The 16312-nt window shown below is 41.3% G+C and overlaps 1 protein-coding gene across 1 annotated transcript in view; it reads right to left on the reverse strand.

Annotated features, from left to right (window-relative positions):
- Positions 1-3709: 3709 nt before the first annotated feature.
- The window catches only part of ift57 (intraflagellar transport 57 homolog (Chlamydomonas)), a 35080-nt gene continuing 22477 nt past the window's right edge, over positions 3710-16312 (reverse strand). Inside the window, exons 7-11 of the mRNA XM_068012033.1 lie at positions 12951-13022; positions 11042-11173; positions 10891-10953; positions 7194-7260; positions 3710-4875 (exon numbers count right to left, since the gene is read on the reverse strand). Of these exons, the coding sequence (XP_067868134.1) occupies positions 4697-4875; positions 7194-7260; positions 10891-10953; positions 11042-11173; positions 12951-13022 (513 nt within the window). The 3' untranslated portion in view covers positions 3710-4696. The remainder of the gene's footprint in view (positions 4876-7193; positions 7261-10890; positions 10954-11041; positions 11174-12950; positions 13023-16312) is intronic.

Below are 16312 nucleotides of genomic sequence, written 5' to 3' on the forward strand. Positions count from 1 at the left end.
CTTTACTGAACTGCTCCTGGGTCCTATGGTCATTTCGGAAGGAAGAATAGATTGTATGCTGTTGCACTTGGACATGGTTATCCGACTGTAGGGTGGGGTAGAGCATAGCTACCCGACCTGAACCCGACAACATGTCGGGTGCAGGTCGGGTTGGGTCAATCTTCCAAGTACGGCATTCGAGCTCGGGTCCGGCTGGGTCAGACACACTCTATCATCACCTCCAGTACGTGGCTCCAATGTTAATGTACTTTTTGGACTTGAAAGGTAGTTTAGTTAGTTTTTTTAAGCTTGTGTAGATAAGCAACAAAGTGAAAAACGGAAGCTAGGTTAACTGATGGTTGGGTCGGGCGCGGGAAAAAATGAAAGGACTCCGGCCAGGTCAGGCTCGGATCGGATGTGGTTCTGTTGGGCTCGGGTCGGGTTTCATTTGCAGACCTGAGCCGGCCTTTAGGGTGGGTAATGGAATATAGCAGTACAATCTATTATTTCACCCTAATTGCATTCAGAAATGTCATCTTTGTAGAAACAGGCACCACATTACTCCCAAACACAGAAACTCAGCTGATGAAATACATTAGTTATACATTACGGTTGAATAAAATTAAATATTGATCTTCAGATAAGCTACCACATATGCCTTCATTATGCACTGCAACACATGTAAGTAAATCCAGTTTTGAACTATCCACTTGTCATGATGCTGCTGCCATTATTAATATTTTTCCAGGACTCATGTTTAAAAGATTGTGAAAATTGGTTCATTTAAAAGACTGAGATTTGCTGACAATGCAACCACTAGGTGGCCCAGTACTAGCAATCTTCCACTGAAAGTTCACTGTCTCTGAGGTCTCAGGCAGCTGCCAGTAATAAACATGGCGGTGCTCAATTTATCACAAAAAACAAATTCAACCTGAAAATCCCCTCATTGCCACCTCCATCCCACCCCAACAGTACCCCGCTCCCTCCTACCATTGCGCTTCTCTTTGCCACTCCCTCCTGCGTCCGTCTTCTCGCCGCTTGCTCCCGCTGCCTTCCCTTAGCCACTCACTCCGGCCTCACCGCTCCCCCCTTCCCCCACCCCGTTATCCGGCCATCCCTCACCGCTCCCCCCCCCCCCACCTCCAGCCGCTCGCTCCAGACCACGCCGCCTCCCTCCTCTCAGCCACTCACTCCCACGTTCGATCGTTCCCCGCTGCGCCACCCGAAGAAGCAAGGTGGGCCGCGAGGGGTGACGGGGCGGTATGAGAGCGAGTGGAGGGAAGCGGCGTGGCCTGGAGCAAGTGGCTGGAGGGGGGTGGGGAAGCGAGCGGCTGGAGGTGGGGTGGGAGGGAAGTGAGGATTGGGGAACGATCAGCACAAGGGAGGGGGTTGGAGAGCAGTAGCGAGAGCTGGAGTGAGCGGTGAGGGGGGAAGCAGCGGCTGAGGGGAAAAGTGGCCGGTGGGGTATGGGGGAGAAAGCGCCTAGAGTGGGAGGAAGTAACTGACGGGGGGAAGTGGGCGGGGTGAGCGAGTGGCAGTCGAGCGAGGTAAAATGGCGATTGAAGCAGGGATGGTGGGAGGGAATGGGGTATGGGTGAATGGAGACAGCTATTGAGGGATGAGGACGTCATTGCGTGGTGACATCACGTGCGCATTCATCCTGGCAAGCTGGCAAATGTTTGCGACGTCATCAGTGCATGCGATCGCTCTGTGCATGCGTTGTCAGGAGTCAATGTTTTCTTAAAGATTACTGGAAGGACACTTTGGATCTTTTTTAAAAAAACACTTACTGGAAGAGACAAACAAGTGCTAATTAAACATAAGGCGCCTTGCTGGCTATCGGAGTTGTTTACAGAGAAGTCACATGTCTAGGTTTATGGCTGTCAGGAGTTTTGGCTTTCTGTTTTGCGGCTTCAACTGTTTGGGGTATAACCTGCTAAGAGAGTAGCACCCAACTCATCCTTTTTCACCGGTTTTGAAAAATCTTCTGAGAATCCAGTGTGATAGCAGAAATCACTCCCATGCAGTAATTCTCCCAAAAAGCCTGCAAGACTATTCCTCAACATCCTTAACAGAACTGCTCTAAAAAGATCCCAGTGGCAGCTGTCTATGTATATCCGGACGCCAGACCAAAAACCATCTGGAATACTTCACATCATCCTTTTTCTTCGAGAAGTGACAATATCTTGGCCAAAGTATTCTTTTTAAGTTGATCTCTGCAGAGCCAGTTTTCTCATTTTTCTTTTTTCTTCTTTAACCAGTGTGTGCATGAGTGTTAGGTTATTTTAGAAGGATAGAAGGGTAGATATTTTTACGTTCATATTTCAAACTGTGTGTTCATAAGCTTTGCATCTTTATTGAATAAGTCTTGTTTTATAATAAATCAATAAATTTGTTGTTTATTAAAGAAACCTGTTTGGCAGTTTTTAAAAATTTTGAAACGAACATGAAGTATATAATTGGCAGTATCGGTAACTGGGTAAAACATTGAAATATATGTTGTGACCAGCGGAGTAGTGGAACTCGAGAAAGATAGTGCATTCCTCCAACCTCATTCATAATACACTGCACAGAAATTGCATTAATTCCTGTTCAACTTCAATTCATTTGGGGCTATAACCCTGTAATGATTAATACTTATTAAATTTAGCTGAACACATAGTTAATAAAAATGTAAAAATATACTATGTAGTCTCTTAAATGCTTTATTTGTTTTATAGTTTCTTAATCTTGCACTATTGAGTTACATACATTCTTTATAATAAGCAATGATATTGGTCCACTAACAAAATTGTCATTACCCAAATCCCCTTTCAGTAGACCTATTTTATCAAAAGATGTCAATTATGGAATTACATATTAGCTTTTATAAAACTGATATTCAATTCCTGCTGCTACTTTTTCATTCAAAGCTACTTTGAAAGAGATAATGTTTATGCAAACTAGATAGCCTACAAATGGGAATAAATAAGCAAGCTCCAGCCTATGAATTACCATTGGCAACTTCATTGTTAGTCAGTATTTAGATCGGCAAAGCAGCGGAACACAGCGCCTATTCAGCAGGTTGCAGAGGAAATCAATTTCTTGCTACTTATCAGAAATATACAAAATCATACAAACTGTTGAATTTGTTGAAAATGACTTAACTCCATGTCGCAAGGCAGCCTTTACGACATTGAGTAGTCAGGTCCTCTACAAGAGGAAACTGCACTTTTAAATTTCAGCCTACAGGGGTCAATTACTCTGTGAATCAGAGTGCAGAAAATAAGATTATGGGAAAAGGGACATGTTATCTAACAGTGATGAATCATAAATATGCAATTACTATGAGAGGTATCCAGATGCACAAAGAAGAGAAGCAAGGAGTGACTTACAAAAAGTGGAAGCTGCAGACAAGTAGTTAGGCTGAAAGTGCAAGAGATAGAAAGAATTAGAATGAAAGACATGTTTCGATAGTTACAGGAAGGAATTAAAAACTTTTTTGTTTGAGTGATGCCACAGAGATCAACTAGCAAATATATTGTGTATGAAGTTATTGAATAACAAATTTAATCCCATGCATGAAGGCAATTATGTAACTTGAGTGACAAAGTACTGAGTATGCAGGCCTCCTTCACAAGTAAAACAAACTTCAATAAGATGTTAATTATTTTTGGTCTGTATGATATTAAGGCACTGTTTTAATCTTTTAAAAAAATCAGATGTAGAAAATTGGATTAACTGGACAAAATTTTACTGATAATATAAACTTTATTTTATCCAAAGATTACAGCTTTGCAAATGCACACTTATAAAAGGCTTACATAAAATATCTGCACTGCATGCAAGAATGTGTTAAACTATACACAATATCTGTCCACACACATTTTTAAGCATTGCACAATTTACTGTATTTTAGAATAATTCATAGGACCAGTTCTGAATGATAGTGTTAATATAAATATAAAGGATATATATTAGAAAACCATCAATCCCTGGGAGAGTGTTAGAAGAAAATAATACCAAGAGGATCATAAATATTCGGCGAAATCTGACTCAATTAGTACCAATGAATCTAGAGAGTGAATTACTACCTTCTCATTTTGAGACATTCCATTTTATGCAGTATAAACTTGTATGCATTAAATACTGTATTTAAGACTAGCTTCTTAATGGCTGCTGGTAGCATGTCATTAAAAATTAAACAGATTTTTATGCAAGGCATACATTACAACTCATGTCTTGAAGAAACGTAGAGGTATTTATCATTTCTGACAGTTGCAACATTTTACTACAGAACATTAAAAGTATATTTTACTATTTCCAACTCAAAAGAAATATTGGTTGTATTGCCAATGACAATGGAGTGTATTCCAAACTACATAGCCCTATGGGGCACAACACATACTGATAACGAAGCACAAGATTCTCATGGCAAGAATTGTAGTGCAAGACTTTTATTTAGCAACATACTACAATTTTAATGAAAGAAGCACTGGCACTACTTTAAATCAGTTTTCCATCCATTTTTGACCATATGTGCAAATGTTTATCATAATAACTTGTAGAAAATGATCCAATTACTGATTTGCTGCAGTTAAACTTGCTCTAAGAATCCAACATTTTATCAAATGCTAATTTTTGGTTCCTCACAGTTAGATCACAAGAATTCAGTAATCTTCCAATAGGGAATGCACAGATCAAGTATATACTACAATTTGAACATAAACATACAATGTCAATAACCACCTATTGTGGTTTCGGGAATATTGGTTGCATGCATGTCTCTGGTCATATTTGATTTCTCTTTGAGCTTGGCTTGTAGCAAGGTATGCTCTACAACTCCAATTCGAATATCCATTTGAGTTATCTCTTGCTTCAGTTTTGTCAATGCTTGTTTGATTTTCACTAATGGAGCTGAAAATAAGTGACAATTAATGTAGTGAGTCATTCCACTTGGCTTATGATTTATGCAAGTATATAATCCGCAGTATTTCACCAATACAATGCCATAAATTTCTTGTGTACATTTAAATAAATATTCAACAGACTAAATGTTGATTTATAACTGCTTTAAACCTTCACAACAACAAATAAGTGGATATGTTGATCAATATAAGCTAGAAAGAAGCCCTACATAAGGGAGAAATACACAGAACATCTGAAGATGATAATGGCAGAAAGTTTTATAGCTCCTATGTTACTGGGAAATTGGTCAGGGTTGAACACTGAAGATTGCTTTCCTGCCTGACGTTTCCCTGGTTCACCTTCTTGGGGAGAAATCAGAAAAATTTCTCTAATTATGTTTGCAGGAGCTATGTCAGCTCCTTGAAAGAGGAATCCATTTAATCCCATTCCACTGCCATATCCTATACCAGGGTAATCCAACATACGGCCCATGGGCCAGCATCTGGCCCACCAAAGGTTTCCATCCGGCCCTCGGATGTATTTCAGAGATGAGAAATTTTCCATTGTTTTCTTCTTTCAGATTGGCTTTTTAAAACATTGCAGCTGTCCTGAGAGGTGCTGACATCAGGATCAACGGTTTCCCAACGTCGGACAGACTCGGGGATTTCCAGTGGGTTCCAACTTATTTTTTTAAAAAGCCTGCTTGAAAAGTGCGATTTAAAAAAAAAACTGACCAACCACAAAGCTGTTGTGCTGACTGCTCCCGCTCCCTGCAACTGTCAAAGGGGAGAGAGAGAAAGGGGAGAGAGAGAGCAAGGGCAGGGGAGAGCGCGTGCATGCGGGTGGGACAGAGAACGCGTGCACACGGGCGGGAGAGGGTGAGAGGGGGCACGGGCGAGACAGGGCGCGGGGGAGAGGGCGCGTGGGAGGGGGAGAGCGCGGGGAGGGGGCAGAGCGCGGGGAGGGGGCAGAGCGCGGGGAGGGGGCAGAGCGCGGGGAGGGGGCAGAGCGCGGGGAGGGGGCAGAGCGCGGGGGGAGAGGGGGCAGTGATCAAGATCGCTACAAGTGTGCAAACAAAAACATGCCAGGTATCTCACTAAATCAGTGCCCAACATAGTGATGAGAAAGTAAGTCAATAAATTAGTCTTCTCATTTAAAGCTTCTTCACAAAAATGCACATTTGTTGTTGCTTTGATTAATATTAAGATACATTTTTAATGCCTTTATGTTCCTGAAATTGTCTCACCGGCCCCCTATGTAAGAAAACAATTGTAATGTGGCCTCCCCATGCAAAAAGGTTGGGCAACCCTGCCCTCTACCTTTTTATCTTTTTCAAATATCCATCTACTACTCTTTTAAAGATATTACGAAAATTGCTTTCACTATAGTTTCTGCGAGGGTATGCCATTCCCTAACAACCCTCTGAAAGGAAGAAATTCTCCTTAACTCTCCCTTTGGCATTCACCTTAATTGTGTCCTCTACCTATCAAGACTGTTAAAAAGTATATTATACAGTTACGAGTGCTCCTATATTTTTACTTTTTTTTTTGAGAACTCGTATTTTAGAGCTGGACTTTGGTTTATTTTGGGAAAACTGAAAAAACTCCACGGATGGGGTTTTTACCAGGGTCACTGAGACATCTGGGTTTGAAAACAACCACCCCAACTCAGTCTGTTCCAGCAGTTTGAAAAATGCCTGCCAGTTTTCCATCTCTCGAGGAGCTGAAAAACAAGTGTAAGAAGCAGACTGAAACTGTGGCTGTATTCCTCCTGTAAGGCCTGTGTCTGAAACCTCCGTTGCTGCATTTCCTGGAAGCCTACCCAAACCGATCTTCAAATTCACCTGAAAAGAATGGTTCTAGGAAGATCCCAGTGACAACCATCTATATGCATTTGGGACAGAAAACCAAAACAAAGGACATCTTTCCATATCTTCTCTTTCTTCTTCAAGAATGAACAAGTATTTAACCCAAGTATGTTTTTTTTAAACTTTTTTTTGTAATAGAGCTCTAAAACACAAATCCCTTTTTTTACCCCCGTTTAACTGGTGGATGTGGATGTGTGTGACAGAGTGGCTAAGGTAAAAAGGGAACTTTAATATTTCAATCTGTGTGTTTATGCTTTAATTCATTACTGGTTAAGACTTGTTTTATAATAAACTGATAATTTTGTTGTTTGTTAAAGAAACCTGGTTGGGGTGTTTTACTCTGGGAAAAATAGAGTACATGATTGACCGTATCGGTAAGTGGGAAAAAAATTAAAATATATGTTGTGACCAGTGGAGAAGTGGAACTAGTGAAAAGATTATCCTGCTGCCATTTACTCACCTCCATCTGTCATGCTGCTTCCCTTTTCTTCCATATCTTGTTTCACCTTTTCCAACTCTTCACTTATCTATTTAAAGATTACATGCACAAAATAGTGAAAAAGACCTGTAGAATAATCTTTATTAATTGAAATTCAGATAGAAAGGCAGATACAGAGTGCAGAGAGTCTGTGAGGAAGGTTAGACAGTTGACAGGGCAAAGTTGCAGCCAGTATGATGGGTTGAAGTGTGTCTATTTTAACGCAAGAAGTGTCAGGAATAAGGTTGATGAACTTAGAGCATGGATCAGTATTTGGAGCTACGATGTTGTGGCCATTACGGAGACTTAGATATCACAGGGGCAGGAATGGATGTTGGATATTCCGGGGTTTAGATGTTTCAAAAGGAATAGGGAGGGAGGTAAAAGAGGTGGGGGAGTGGCATTGCTAATCAGGGATAATATCACAGCTGCAGAAAGGGAGGTCGTCGAGGAGGATTTGTCTACTAGTCATTATGGGTGGAAGTCAGAAACAGGAAAGGAACAGTCACTTTATTGGGAGTTTTCTATAGACCCCCCAATAGCAACAGAGACAAGGAGGAACAGATTGGGAGGCAGATTTTGGAAAGGTGCAGAAGTAACAGGGTTGTTGTCATGGGTGACTTCAACTTCCCTAATAATGATTGGAATCTCCTTAGTGCAAATAGTTTGGATGGAGCAGTTTTTGTCAGGTGTGTCCAGGAAGGTTTCCTGACTCAATATGTAGATAGGCCGACTAGAGGGGAGGCTATGTTGGATTTGGTGCTTGGCAACGAACCAGGCCTGGTGGCAGATCTCTCGGTGGGAGAGCATTTCGGTGATAGTGATCACAACTCCCTGACCTTTACTATAGTCATGGAGAGGGACAGGAGCAGACGGGATAGGAAAATATTTAATTGGGGGAGCGGGAATTACAATGCTATTAGGCAGGAACTGGGGAGCATAAATTGGGAACAGACGTTCTCAGGGAAATGCACGACAGAAATGTGGAGGTTGTTTAGGGAACACTTGCCGCGACTGCTGGATAGGTTTGTCCCGATGAGGCAAGGAAGGGATGGTAGGGTGAAGGAACCTTGGATGACAAGAGATGTGGAACAGCTAGTCAAGAAGAAGAAGGAAGCTTAAGGTTGAGGAAGCAAGGATCAGACAGGGCTCTAGAGGGTTACAAGGTAGCCAGGAAGGAACTGAAGAATGGACTTAGGAGAGCTAGAAGGGGACATGAAAAAGTCTTGGCGGGTAGGATTAAGGAAAATCCCAAGGCGTTCTACACTTATGTGAGGAACAAGAGGATGGCCAGAGTGAGGGTAGGGCCGATCAGGGTTAGTGGAGGGAACTTGTGCCTGGAGTCGGAGGAGGTAGGGGAGGTCCTAAATGAATACTTTGCTTCAGTATTCACTAGTGAGAGGGACCTGGTCGTTTGTGAGGACAGCGTGAAACAGGCTGATATGCTCGAACAGGTTGATGTTAAGAGGGAGGATGTGCTGGAAATTTTGAAAGACATGAGGACAGATAAGTCCCCGGGGTCAGACGGGATATACCCAAGGATATTAAGGGAAGCGAGGGAAGAGTTTGCCGCGCCTTTGGCGATGATCTTTGCGTCCTCACTGTCCACTGGAGTAGTACTGGATGATTGGAGGGTGGCAAATGTTATTCCGTTGTTCAAGAAAGGGAATAGGGATAACCCTGAGAATTATAGACCAGTCAGTCTTACGTCGGTAGTGGGCAAATTACTGGAGAGGATTCTGAGAGACAGGATTTATGATTATTTGGAAAAGCATAGTTTGATTAGAGACAGTCAGCATGGCTTTGTGAGGGGCAGGTCATGCCTCACAAGCCTTATTGAATTCTTTGAAGATGCGACAAAACACATTGATGAAGAGCAGTGGATGTGGTGTATATGGATTTTAGCAAGGCGTTTGATAAGGTTCCCCATGGTAGGCTCATTCAGAAAGTAAGGAGGCATGGGATGCAGGGAAAGTTGGCTGTCTGGATACAAAATTGGATGGCCCATAGAAGTCAGAGGGTGGTAGTAGATGGAAAGTATTCAGCCTGGAGCTCGGTGACCAGTGGTGTTCCGCAGGGATCTGTTCTGGGATCTCTGCTCTTTGTGATTTTTATAAATGACTTGGATGAGGAAGTGGAAGGCTGGGTTAGCAAGTTTGCCGATGACACAAAGGTTGCTGGAGTTGTGGATAGTGTGGAAGGCTGTTGTAGGTTGCAATGGGACATTGACAGGATGCAGAGCTGGGCTGAGAAGTGGCAGATGGAGTTCAACCTGGAAAAGTGTGAAGTGATTCATTTTAGAAGGTCGAATTTGAATGCAGAATACAGGCTTAAAGACAGGATTCTTGGCAGTGTGGAGGAACAGAGGGATCTTGGGGCCCATGTCCATAGATCGCTCAAAGTTGCCACCCAAGTTGATAGGGTTGTTAAGAAGGCGTATGGTGTGTTGGCTTTCATTAACAGGGGGATTGAGTTTAAGAGCCGCGAGGTTATGCAGCAGCTCTATAAAGCCCTGGTTAGACCACACTTGGAATATTGTGTTCAGTTCTGGTCGCCTCATTATAGGAAGGATGTGGAAGCTTTAGAGAGGGTGCAGAGGAGATTTACCAGGATGCTGCCTGGACTGGAGGGCATGTCTTACGAAGAAAGGTTGAGGGTGCAAGGGCTTTTCTCATTGGAACGAAGAAGGATGAGAGGTGACTTGATAGAGGGGTACAAGATGATGAGAGGCATAGATAGAGTGGATAGCGAGAGACTTTTTCCCAGGGTGGAAAGAGCTATCACCAGGGGGCATAATTTTAAGGTGATTGGAGGAAGGTTTCGGGGAGATGTCAGAGGTAGGTTCTTTACACAGAGAGTGGTGGGCGCGTGGAATGCACTGCCAGGGATGGTAGTAGAAGCAGATACATTAGGGACATTTAAGCGTCTCTTGGATAGGTACATGGATGATAGTAGAATGAAAGGTATGTAGGTAGTTTGATCTTAGAGTAGGTTAAAGGTTCGGCACAACATCGTGGGTCAAAGGGCCTGTACTGTGCTGTTCTATGTTCTATGAAATGATACATACAAGTTTTCAAAATGATCAAAGGGCAATTAAGAATGGGCAATAAATGCTGGCCTAGCTAGTGACATCCATATCCCGTGAAATTTAAAAAAAAAGCTATTTGGCCTGGAAGGAATGAAAAGCCTCAATTTTTAAATTCTCTATTTTTACCACCTTCATCTCCTTATCTATTCATGTATTCTTGGTGCAATCATCCAAACAGTCATTCTTCAAGCATGAACAAAAGGTGAAAAGCTATCAGCTATTTCTCCACAAGCAGTGACATAGCGAAACAGAAGCCTACTGTCACTGCATAACCACACAGGTGACACTAGGTCATGATCAGGAGTTGGAAGTCTTATCTGATCTTTTTCTGAACTAAGGGCACTGAGACAAACCTGTGATGCATACACAGTTGGTCCTGCTGAGCCTAACTCGTTAAGCACAGATCAGGGATTAAAATTAGGACCTAATCTGTAATGTGTATATAACACAGTGTGTTCACTTACTGAGGGAAGGGGACCTAAAGAAGGTATTTTTAAATAAATGAAAGCCAATAAGAGTTGGTTTTCTCAAGGAAAAAAATCTTTTGATCAAAATATAAACAAACATTTTTCCAATTAATAGTATTTCTACCTCAGACAGAAGTCTGGTCCGTTCTGTTACACCTCCACTTCCTTGCTGATATCGGTCTTTGGCCTACAAGAAAATGAAACATTTTTATAAAATATTATGGAGAATTTTTAAGGTTAAGAACTGCCACATTAAAGAGAATACTGAAGATTACCTCATTCAGCTGGGTCTGAGCAGCACGGAAGTCCTGAATCAAATTCTCTAACTGGTTGTTGACATATTTCTCTCTGCTGCTGACCTTTTCCAATGTGCGACTAATCTCATCTTGAAGCTTGTCCAAGTAACTCTGTCAAAAAAAATAACAGCGTTCGGTGAATATGAATCGATAGAAATAAAAAAATCTTAAAATACGTAACAGTTGCATTCACAATAAGCAAAAATAATTAGAGAGGATGCATGTTTTAGCCAAATAAATCATGGATCAGGTGGCTGTAACACAAATGCTTTTATGTAAAACAGCTCTCCAGTGAGTATTCCATTTATACAGCTCATTTAATTCAAAGTTACCATATATTTAATTTTGGGTATAAAAGGTTTTAAACTTAGTTTTGTGCCAAGTTTTAGGAACAATTATTTTCAAGAACTCAAGTAGTTTTGATAAGGATACACTATCTAAGTCTGCTTGGAATTGTATCCCAGCACAAGTTTAGTCCTTTTAGGAGAGGAGGAAAAAAGAATTGGAAGATTTAAAAAAATCCAGTGAACTTTCACAAAAATAAAACAAAGACAATTGATTAAATACATTTCCATTTTATGATGCTCCAGTCAACATGGTTTAATTGGTAGCACACTGCTGTGCTCAAGTGGCCTGTTGCATTTGCCAGCATAATAATAGTGACTAGGCTGTGAAGTGTTTTGGAACATTGAGTGCGGTGCAAATAAATGCAAGTTGTTTCTTTCTGCCTGCAATACCTCTTACCTGTTGACTAAGTTGGCCAAGTCCAAAGCACACAGCTGCCAGACTAACTTATCTCAGACAGTTGGGAATCAACACCAGGAAGTAAGCATTTTAAATGCATTATTTGTAGAAAAATAATGGATGACTAGCAGCAAATTAAAATGGACCTTAAATGCAAGGCCATGATGTTATACCTCAAAAATGAAGCTCATAAATCGTATTACAGTATCAGAAATAGAAATAGCAACATTAAATCAAAAGGGCCATGAAAAAAAACGAAAATGGAAGCGGCCTACACATAGGGCAAATGTATTGAGTACCTAATCATTATTTGTGAATGCACAAGTGGTACAATAAAAGTTGGAAAATACAAACTGTAAAGTAGGGAAATAAACTACAAGTCAAAAATGTCAGTGTCAAGGGGTTTAAGCAGATATCAGACATGCTTACACCATTGAATAGCTTTGAGTCAGCAATGTGACATCAGGAAAATCCTTCTGGTAGACCAAAATGAAATGAGTTCAGTAATTTGTGGCATCCTCAACTGCAGCTATACAGAGAACTGTTCAGGATTTCCCATGTATGGTCATTTTCTATACACCCTACCATCCCACAGCTAAAATGACTGAGCTTGCACTAGAGATGGTGTGACAGCTTGCAGTCAGGCTGAGTGATGAGGAAGGAGTTTCTTACAGAAGGAGCAGCTCGTCCACGTTCAGTTCAATATAAATGAGGCAACACATGCTGTGGAGATAGTTGGTCACAATGGTCAGATTGGTCTTCTGCTGATCAGTTAGTGCGAGGTGCCTTGTGTATATTATTGAAAAGTTGCAGTATCTCACTGATTTTCTCAAGGAGTTCTATGATGAAATCTGATGCCTAATATTAGGACACCATATATTTGACAGGACTGGTAGCCATTCATTGCATTGTCATAGTTCCTGTCATTATTTTCATTGCCTGATTTAATTGTACATCAACTAGTTTTGTAGGGAAGAGTTTAACCACATAGGAGCACAATATTCCCCAAATGAGTAACAGACAATTTGTATAGAAAGTTCGTGCACTAGATCCTTAACTTGAGCCTGCAAGCTTATTTAACAAAGCCCTTTATGATTTAAGGATTAAAGATTTTAGACACATTTGAGGTGGAATAAAGCAGTACCTTTGTCTCTATAAGAGATGTTTCAATTCCCTCTTTATGCTGATGCATTTGGTCAACATGAATTCGCCAATCCTGTTAAAGCAAAGTATTTATATTTTTAAATATAAAATTAAACTTGTATGACACACTGTTTGTACTATTTATAGAAAAATGATGGTTGGGTAGCAGCAAACTAAAAGAACCCAAAACTCAGTTGAGAGGTTCTGACAAAAAAAGTGATTCTCAAGTGATTTACAAAAGAGCAGCACAGGGCGGCACAGTGGCGCAGTGGTTAGCACTGCAGCCTCACAGCTGCAGGTACCCGGGTTCGATTCTGGGTACTGCCTGTGTGGAGTTTGCAAGTTCTCCCTGTGTCTGCGTGGGTTTTCTCCGGGTGCTCCGGTTTCCTCCCACAAGCCAAAAGACTTGCAGGTTGGTAGGTAAATTGGCCATTATAAATTGTCACTAGTATAGGTAGGTGGTAGGGAAATATAGGGACAGGTGGGGATGTTTGGTAGGAATATGGGATTAGTGTAGGATTAGTATAAATGGGTGGTTGATGGTCGGCACAGACTCGGTGGGCCGAAGGGCCTGTTTCAGTGCTGTATCTCTAATCTAAACCCAAATTTAATTATTGCCTTAAACCCACCATCAGCTTATTTGCTACCTTTTACATGTTGTAGGAATGTGTTTTTTGCATTTTTCTTAGAATGGCATAGAACCTAACAGGTGAATTATGCAAAACATGAAATGCATTTATCATCAATTACTCAATAGTCTTAAATACAGATATCTTACTTAACATTGTGTTAACATTCTCAGTGGAAACAGAAGTTTATGTTGAAATAGATTTTAGTTTCATTTTTATCATTGTAAAACCTTAACTTTCAAAACATTTGAAATTGCTTGTAAATCTTGAAATACATTCGCACTATTTGCTAAATTGGTGTATATAAGAAAAGGTGCACTTACTTAGTGCTGACATATTCACTCAAATGACTAAATAGTTATGTTCCACTGACCCAACCTCCCTTAATGTAACTCCCTGCATCATTTGCTTTCTCACTCCTTGGCTCATGTACACTCAGGTACGCAGACCCAGGGGAGGTCGACAGTGTTAGTAAGGATACGATTCATAGAGCATTAGGGAGCTGGAGGAATAGAAAGCTACCTAGAGGCGCTTCGGAAAAAACTGTCTGTGGTTTACAGTCATGGGACATAGTTATAGAACACAGAACCTTTGAGTAGGCTCTGAAGTCAGTCTCAGAGTATCTACAAGTGGCATCACTCTCTCCCGAGTCAAAAGGTTGTGGGTTCAAGTCCCACTCCAGACTTAAGCACATACTATATGCTGGCACTTCAGGCAGCACTAAGAGTGCTGAACTGTTGGAGGCGTCATCTTTTCTATGAGACATTCAACCAATGCCCTGCTTCCCTCTCAGGTGGACATAAAAGATTCTGTGGCATTATCTGAAGAGCAGAACAGAGCATTCGTCCTGGTGTTTTGGCCAACATTTATCCCTTAGCAACAACTACAACAGATTATCTGGTCATATATTTCATTGCTGTTTTTGTGAACCTACTGTGCTCAAATTGGCAGCCAACTACCCTCCATACCCTATGGTGACTGTACTTCAAAACTACTTAAAGTGCTTTGTGACTTCCCAAGGTTGTGACAGGTGCTAAATAATTACAACTCTTTCTTTTTACTCCTATATTAAGATTTGCATATTTTGATGATACATTTTAGAATTCTCTCATGGCTCCCCCAGATGGATGCATGAGAATATTTACGTTTATACCGTCACAGAATACACAATTCTTGTCTCAAAGAAAAATGCTGGTACATGTTAGACATGCTCCATTTCTACAATTACCTATTTATTAGAATGAATAAAAAACATGGAAGTTGCTTAATGAATTTGAGCATCTTTCTACAACACAAATATATCGAGATGTGCAGGTACTTTGTTTATATGTGCGTGGATACTCTATTATTAAAAAAAAGCCTAAACTATCACACTCAATCTTTAATTTGCCTGACTAGGACCAGCAGGCCTCTAATTCATCCAAAACATGTCACAACAATTACACATTGAGGCCTTAAAAGGAACACATCAAATTGCATATACTTTAGCAACATAATACAATGTATGTTACATGGTACAATGCTTCTGTCATTATAAAGCAGTCTATTCTTTGACCTATGGTGAGCAATACGAAAACAAATCTGCAAGCATTTATAAACGTTTATTACTGAGGTTATATAAATGAAACCATCTTCAACCACCTTACGTCAAACATGCTCGTATTTCAATTTTCTGCTTTGGTGCAGCAGCTCCTGTCAACGTACAAAACTAATCATGCTAAAAGAAGTCATTTACAGAAAAAAGAGTGGATGAAAAATCAGTTTCACATTTAAAAAAAAATTCTTTCCTGGGATTTGAGAAACGCTGGAGAGGCCAGCATTTGTTCCTTATCTCTAGTTGCCCGAGAAGGTGACCTCCAACAACCACAACCATCTTCTTTTATGCTAGGTATGACGCCGACCAGTGGAGAGTTTTCCCTCTGATTCCCACTGACTTCAATTTTGCTAGGGCTCCTTGATACCACACTTGGTAAAATGCTGTCTTGATGTCAAGGTCAATCACTCTCACCTCTGGAGTTCAGCTCTTTTGTCCATGTTGGGACCTAGGATGTAATGAGGTCTGGAGCCGAGCGGCCCTGGCGGAACCCAAACTGAGCATCAGTGAGCAGGTTATTGTGGCGCAGGTGCTGTATGATAGTACTGTCGGCGACCCCTTCCATCACTTTGCTGAGATCAAGAGCAGAGATATGGGGCAGTAATTGGTTGGATTGGATTTGTCCTGCTTTTTGTGGACAGGACATATCTGGACAACTTTCCACATTGTCGAGTAGATGCCAGTGTTGTAGCTGTACTAGAACAAATTGGCTTGGGGTGTGGCTAGTTCTGGAGCACAAGTCTTCAGTACTAAATCAGTGATGTTGTCAGGGCCCTTAGCCTTTGCTATATCTAGTGTCTTGAGCTATTTCTTGATATCACATGGAGTGAACTGAATTGGCTGAACATTGGGACCTGTGATGTTGGAGACCTCAGGAGGAGGCTGGGATGGATCAGCCACTTCGCACTTCTGGTTGAAGATGTCTGCAAATGCTTCAGCCTTGTCTTTTGCACTGATGTGCTGGACACCCTCATCATTGAGCATTGGGGATGTTTGTGGAGCTTCTCACTCCAGGCAGTTGTTTAATTGACCACCACCATTCACAACTGGATGCGGCAGGACTGCAGAGCTTTGATCTGATCCGTTGGTTATGGGATCACTCAGCTCTGTCTGTCGCAAGCTGCTTCCGCTGTTTCGCAT

This window comes from Heterodontus francisci, chromosome 2, assembly GCF_036365525.1.
Source record: "Heterodontus francisci isolate sHetFra1 chromosome 2, sHetFra1.hap1, whole genome shotgun sequence".
Taxonomy (NCBI): Eukaryota; Metazoa; Chordata; class Chondrichthyes; order Heterodontiformes; family Heterodontidae; genus Heterodontus; species Heterodontus francisci.